At 33.5% G+C, this 6,436-nt stretch overlaps 1 protein-coding gene across 2 annotated transcripts; it reads left to right on the forward strand.

Moving 5' to 3' along the window:
* The first annotated feature begins 750 nt into the window (after positions 1-750).
* On the forward strand, positions 751-5,942 carry LOC149390371 (UMP-CMP kinase 3-like). Of its 2 annotated transcripts, none has more exons than XM_089620194.1 (10): positions 751-868; positions 2,000-2,065; positions 2,391-2,442; positions 2,733-2,850; positions 3,398-3,554; positions 3,651-3,731; positions 3,862-3,969; positions 4,082-4,185; positions 4,793-4,851; positions 5,747-5,942. In XM_089620194.1, the coding sequence occupies exons 2-9, from the start codon at positions 2,036-2,038 to the stop codon at positions 4,824-4,826; spliced, it is 684 nt and encodes a 227-aa protein (XP_089476320.1). In that variant the 5' UTR covers positions 751-868; positions 2,000-2,035; the 3' UTR covers positions 4,827-4,851; positions 5,747-5,942. The 2 variants fall into 2 exon arrangements, with proteins under 2 accessions (XP_089476320.1, XP_089476321.1); XM_089620195.1 differs by having other exon boundaries at positions 4,082-4,153.
* The last annotated feature ends 494 nt before the right edge of the window (positions 5,943-6,436 follow it).

Here is a 6,436-nt window from a genome sequence, read left to right on the forward strand (position 1 = left end):
AAAGCCCCGCCACCAAAGACAGATCTCATCCGCCAATGAGGATTCAAGCACGGTGTCTATCCTCGGCAAGGAAGCTCCACCATCGGAAAACAGATCCCGCTCATGAGGATCACCCTGACCGACCGAGGAAGACTCCGTCCTCGTCATCGTCGGAATGAGAGCTCAGATCGAATCTGCGAAGCGACGACCGGTGCAATAAGGCAAAATAGGAGTAAGCTGCGCACCAAAGAACCGCGCACGCGTCTGGGAATAGACCGTCAGACCGTCGAAACCAAATGAAATAAAACGAAGGAAAAAAGAAAACGCCCCCGGGTCGGAATTGTGCGACCGAGATTCGAGTCTTAGGAGGATGCGACAGCACTCCGGGTTTTCTTTAGAGAGAAAACAAGGAGGATAGACAAATAATGAAAACATGATGTAGAACCGAGAGTAAAATGATTCATGCAAAATGAAATAATTGTTTAAAATAAGATATATAGTTTGAGAGGCATTTTTGTCTATATATATATATGACAAAAAATTAGTTTTGAAAGTGTAAATAATTTTTTGTTAGAATGAATTTATTATTATTTTGCTATTAATGCTAAAAATAATCTGAATGTCATAATTTCACAAGTGACCTGAGACTTGTGGACGTTTGTTTGTTGTCTTGTGAAACTCCAATAGTGCCCCTACCGACCGAGAATAATTTTTTTTTTTTTTTTCGAATAATAGAATATAATTATTTATTTATTGTGTTCCTTCAAAACTGGGATGTGTAAATCTCTCTCTCTCTCTCCAATTCCAGGGCTATTTAAGAACGTGCAGTTCAACGCGCAAATCTGCGTCTCTGTCCTCTCTCTGAAACGCGCTCCTCTTTTTTTCTCAGGTAAATTTCATTTTACATTATTATTCCGATTTTAACCATTGCTTTTGATCCCAAAACTCTGATCTGATTCTCGCTTCAACGATTTTACCTTACACCTTTATTTGTTTCCCGGGAAATGGAGGGAAAATTGCGAATTTTGATTATTTGAATTTTCTTTGAGTTCAAGAGCTCATTTTCTTTATATGCTCTTATCCGGCTTTGATCTGTCTTTTATTACTTTTATATCTCTTTTGGTTCGTAAATTTTTGGTTTGGATTTTATATTATCTTTGAAGCGCTGCAAAAACTGGCTTCAATTGAGCGTTATAGATGTTTTATGTACATGCGTTAATATCGGTAGATCTGTAAAAAAATCTGCACGGCTAAAGAATTTGAATGAAAAACTAGATGACTTATGTTCGGATCAAGCTCAACTGTAGAAAAGTTCATGGATCTGATTAAAAAAGACATACGTAGATATGAAAATCAAGTATAAATTTGATATATGCCTTTATAATAAAAGAAATACTCAGAGAACCGAATGTGGTATAGATGCATGAAAGCATGCTTTAATATTTTCATGTTTCAGAATTGATACTCCAAATTGCCCTTGATCTGCGTTTTAAACGGCATGTTTGAAAACTCTTGCAAAAGCTGTGTTATCTTCCTTGCAACGTATCTGCAATTAGATAATATTGGCGAATGAGTTTCAATATGCAGTCTCAAGCGATTTTCGGAACTTGGATTCTACTGTGTAAAAGGAAAATTTGTAGGAAAATTAAAATTTAAAGGAGAATATGATGGAGCATCATGATTGTCCCTCCAATCTATGTTTAAAGAAAATTTTGAGGGAAATAGTAGGTAGACAGCGAGAAGAGAGATGTTATACACTATACCTCAATTTGTATTTCCCTCATTTTTTTATGATTGCAAACAACACAAGGAAAATACAATATTGTATGAATTTTCATATATATATATATATATATATATATATATATTTTTTTTTTTTTGCTTAGGATTTTTTAGCTCCAAACATACCCTCAGAAAAGGATTAATTTGTGAATGAATGCAGTAAAGGAGCATTTGGTGTTTATTTACGACTCTTTATACATATTTTCTTTTGTTTTTCGATTTACTTTTATTTATGCAGGTAAATATATCCAAATATAAAATTTAAGTGGTTACAATGGGAGCTGTTGTTGAAGCTACTCAACAGGTATATATTTATATGAATTATACATTTCATACATGTATGTTTTTACCTTCATAAACATATAAACAATGTAGGTGAACCTAAAATTTAGAAGAATGGTATTTACCAGTATCACAATTCGTAAATAAGTGATAAATCATTGCACATGTGGGGATTAAAAAGTTCGTGACAAGCCTGGTATGCGGACAAATAGTTAGGTGATGCATGACCAATGGTGATATCAAGCATTTCTCTTCAATAACCTAAATGATATCTTGTTAGCATAGATATAAAATAAGCAGTGCGTGTGAACATAGCCATATAAGTTTTGTAAACACTCTGGTTGCAGGATGCCACCAAAAGCTTGGTTGAGAAGAATCCTACAGTTGTCTTTGTCTTAGGTAAGAATTTTTTTCAGATTATTCTCAAAATATATTCTTTTACATTATTATTCTCAGGTAAGGCTCTATACCATAGTACTTTGTTGTTACAACCCATGATTGAAAGCTACTCTGGTTCTCATACCCTCATTGTTTGCGTTTTCAATTGGAATGGCCAAGATCAACTATTATAAACACATTATTCAGTTGTATTGAAAAATAAGAACATTAATAATTCAGTTGTGTCTTTAAGATAGCTATCTAGTATCTTTTTGTAAGTTTTCTTATTCAGTGCTGTCATTGATTTTCAGGTGGTCCCGGCAGTGGAAAGGGTACTCAATGTTCTAGAATTGTTGAGCAATTCGGGTTTACTCATCTTAGCGCTGGTGATCTTCTGCGAGCAGAAATTAAATCTGGATCTGCAAATGGGTATATCACTTTTTAGTATGTTCATTATCTATTGGCATTATGTTTTCTTTAGCACTCTGCATATTTATGCTAATTTTTTTTAAGACTATTTACGTTAGACCAATCGTCTTCACAACGGAAGTAGAGTAAAAACTCATATAAATAAATTAGTGTTTCACCGTGTTGAATTTTAAATATAACATAAGTATATCCATGATGAAGTAGGTTCTTGTTATCTACTCTGATTAGAACCACAATCGTCAAGAAACACGTGGTGGTGTTTTATCAAGTAATAGAACATGATCATCTAATCAAAGGATATGTGATCTTAACATCTAGCTCCGTGATACTCTTTACCTTGTCTATTGTTTGTTTCGAAAAGCATAGTTATAAATTGTGCTTGTGTAAAATTCATTGTGTCATCTTTGCTTGATATAATTTTGAATAAAACTTCAAATAATATGCATTGATTTTATATCCAGCCTTGTGTTTTCATTCTAATGAAATTTATCATCTATGAAGAAATTTGATGTTTAATGTTAACACTCTTTACTTTTATGATCTACAGAACAATGATTCAGGACATGATAAAAGAAGGGAAGATTGTCCCCTCTGAGGTAACTATCAAGCTTCTCCAAAACGCTATGGAGCAAAGTGGTAACGACAAATTTCTGATTGATGGCTTTCCTCGTAACGAGGAAAATCGCGCTGCGTTCGAGGAAGTTGTAAGCCTTCTCACACACTTTTTTAATGTAATTTATCTCCGGCAAAAAGTGTAAATGAAGAATATAGGATCACAACCTCAATTTCTTTTCATGCAGACTAAAAGTGAGCCAGCATTTGTCCTGTATTTCGATTGTTGTGAGCAAGAGATGGAGAAGCGTCTTTTGGGCCGAAACCAGGTATTGATCCCTCTCACTCTTCTAATTTCTATCTGTTTTCTTTTTCTATTAGCTTTATATGAGCTTTTTATCCCATTACTGTTTCTATGAGGTCATTAGTCTTACTAATTTATAATTGTTGATGATCAAGGGAAGAGAGGATGACAATACTGAAACAATAAGGAAGAGGTTCAAGGTTTTCCTGGAGTCTAGTCTCCCTGTGATCCAGCACTACGAATCAAAGGGAAAAGTTAGAAAGGTAAATACTATAGTGTTCTGGTTCTCTTTTGTCTTGTTTGTAAATTTTGGTTGTGAGCATTCATGTGCTGTATAATAAGTGTGATGATAAATTTGGATTTTTTTCCCCTCAGGTTAATGCTGAAAGGCCGATCGAAGAGGTTTTTGAATCTGTGAAAGGCATTTTCGCTCCCCAAAATGAGAAGGTAATGGGTTCTTCTGGCTGTGGGCTGAGGAGGTAATAAGCTCTTGCTTTTTTGTTGAAAGTAAGCAGTAAGAACCTGAAATATTTGACATTCTCTTGAAACGATAATATTCCATATACCAATGCCCTCTTTGGAATTGCTTTTATTTATTTAATATAGAAAAAGTGAGCTTTTGAGGTTGTGTCAAACTTATCTCTAGGAATCAATTCTCTTAAAGAGAATTATTCTGGTTGTGTAAACAAAAGGAATGCCATCGCATTTAAAGTAAACCTTTGATTTAATTTACAACTTCAATGACTGGAAAAGTTGCAGGTATGATTAAGAGCATTTTTTCTTTGAGTAGTAAACTCTGATTTGAAAAGAGATATGCCAAGTAAATCAACTTTGAACTTCAGTTTATTTTGTTGGTAAAATGTGGGATTTTTAGAAGTCCAGTTTATTCGGTTAATGCTATGACATGGTTAGATGTGTAAATCTTGAAATTGTGGAGTGAAAAGTGTCACATAAATTAGAAGTGTTGAGATGATAACAGTGTAATAAAAAATTCCATGTTTACTTGTCTATTTTCATTTATAGCCATTCCCATATGAACGTTTTTTTTTTTTTTTCCTAATGGTGATGTATTTTATTATTTTGTAGGCTGAAACTGAATGAGTGTTGCAGTTTGACCTAAGATCTGGGAAATACAATATATCAAGGTAAAGTTCATTATATAACAAGAATTTTTACAAATAAACCAATTGAGCCACCTGGTATTATCTGGTATTACTTCGGTGACCATCTGAAATTGGGTTAGGGTTTAACTTTCATTTAGGGCCTACTTTTTTTTTTTTTTTGAAAACGTGGTCGGTACCACGGGGAGATTTCATTAAAACCAAAACTTAAGTGGTGGAGGAAAACCGTGGTTACATCAACAAACAATATCGTTACTAACCTCTCGCATAGCGCATGGAGGGACAAGCCCCATCCACCGCGAATCCGAGTTAAAATTAAGAGCAAATTTAGCCAAACTATGGGCCACCGCGTTACAAGATCGGGGGATAAAGGCATATATCCCTCAAATAGGGCCTACTTGGAACCTAGAAAGTTCGGGAGAAACAGTATTAGAATCCATTGTATAAGTTATTCTCTCCACTCTATTTCCCTCAAATAGTCTGACTTTTAAACATTTTTTTTTTCCAATCATTATATGACTAAATTTTCGTAAATTCAAGTTCCAAATATCACTCTTCTATTTCTTTTTCCTTGAGGTAAGTGGCGTTGTGCACATTAAGCCTACACTGCCCCCCTATTATATATGGGTAATTTAGCAAAATAACCAACTTAAATGTTGAGAATTGCTAAATAGTCAATGTTTGATAAATAATCAATTTTATATATTTACAAACGTAAATATTAAGTAAATAGTCATTGTCATATTAAGCCACGTCATCATTTATGGTTGACTATTTAGCAATATCAAACGTTTAAATTGACTATTTTTCTAATTTTTTTATTATATAATTGCCTAGTTTGATCATTAGTTGTCTATCAAAATTAGCAAGAAATGTAATTGTTTTTGCTGCCCAACATGCTTTGCTACAATGATTGCAGGTTATGCTACCGCTGGCTGATTTTGGTTTCGTATGCAAGATTTTGTTTGTCGGATTATAATTATTTTAATCTTTTAGAAGGGTTTAGTTTTATTAAATGAGATTTGTCTCTTATATTCATATAATTCTTATTGTATTTCAATAACAAGACTACACACAAGTAATAAGACCGACTATTATAATTACATTTACAATAATACCCATCCTTATCATAATTCTTAAAAGTGTTCGCGTCTCTCTACTGAGCTATGATGGGATATCGAATGTGAAATTTGTAAAATATGATAACATATGAAATTTGGTCATTATTGGAAAATGACATGTATTTGATAAATTACCGATTAGGTATCTAGCCCGAATTGACTACTTTTTTTAAAATTCTAGCATAATTATTACTTAAATTAGGTAACTAATCCAATGTACTATTAAACAATATTATATTCTTATCTTATCTCCCATCAAATACACAATAAAATTTTCGCATCCGATTTCGAATATTTCAATCCTCCGATATTGCCTCCGAATCTCTGTTGATTTCGAATCCTTCAATCATCCGATATTGCGTCCGACCTCCTTTTCCGCTACCAATTTTCTGATTTCGCCAGTTTCGAATCTGACGTAAACGTCTCCGTTCTCAGACTTAGAAAAAATGGTAAGTAAATATTATTTTCAATTTGATTAACCCATAGAA

Source organism: Urtica dioica, chromosome 7 (genome assembly GCF_054948205.1).
Source record: "Urtica dioica subsp. dioica isolate 48M chromosome 7, U.dioica_male_clone48M_v1_H2, whole genome shotgun sequence".
NCBI lineage: Eukaryota > Viridiplantae > Streptophyta > Magnoliopsida > Rosales > Urticaceae > Urtica > Urtica dioica.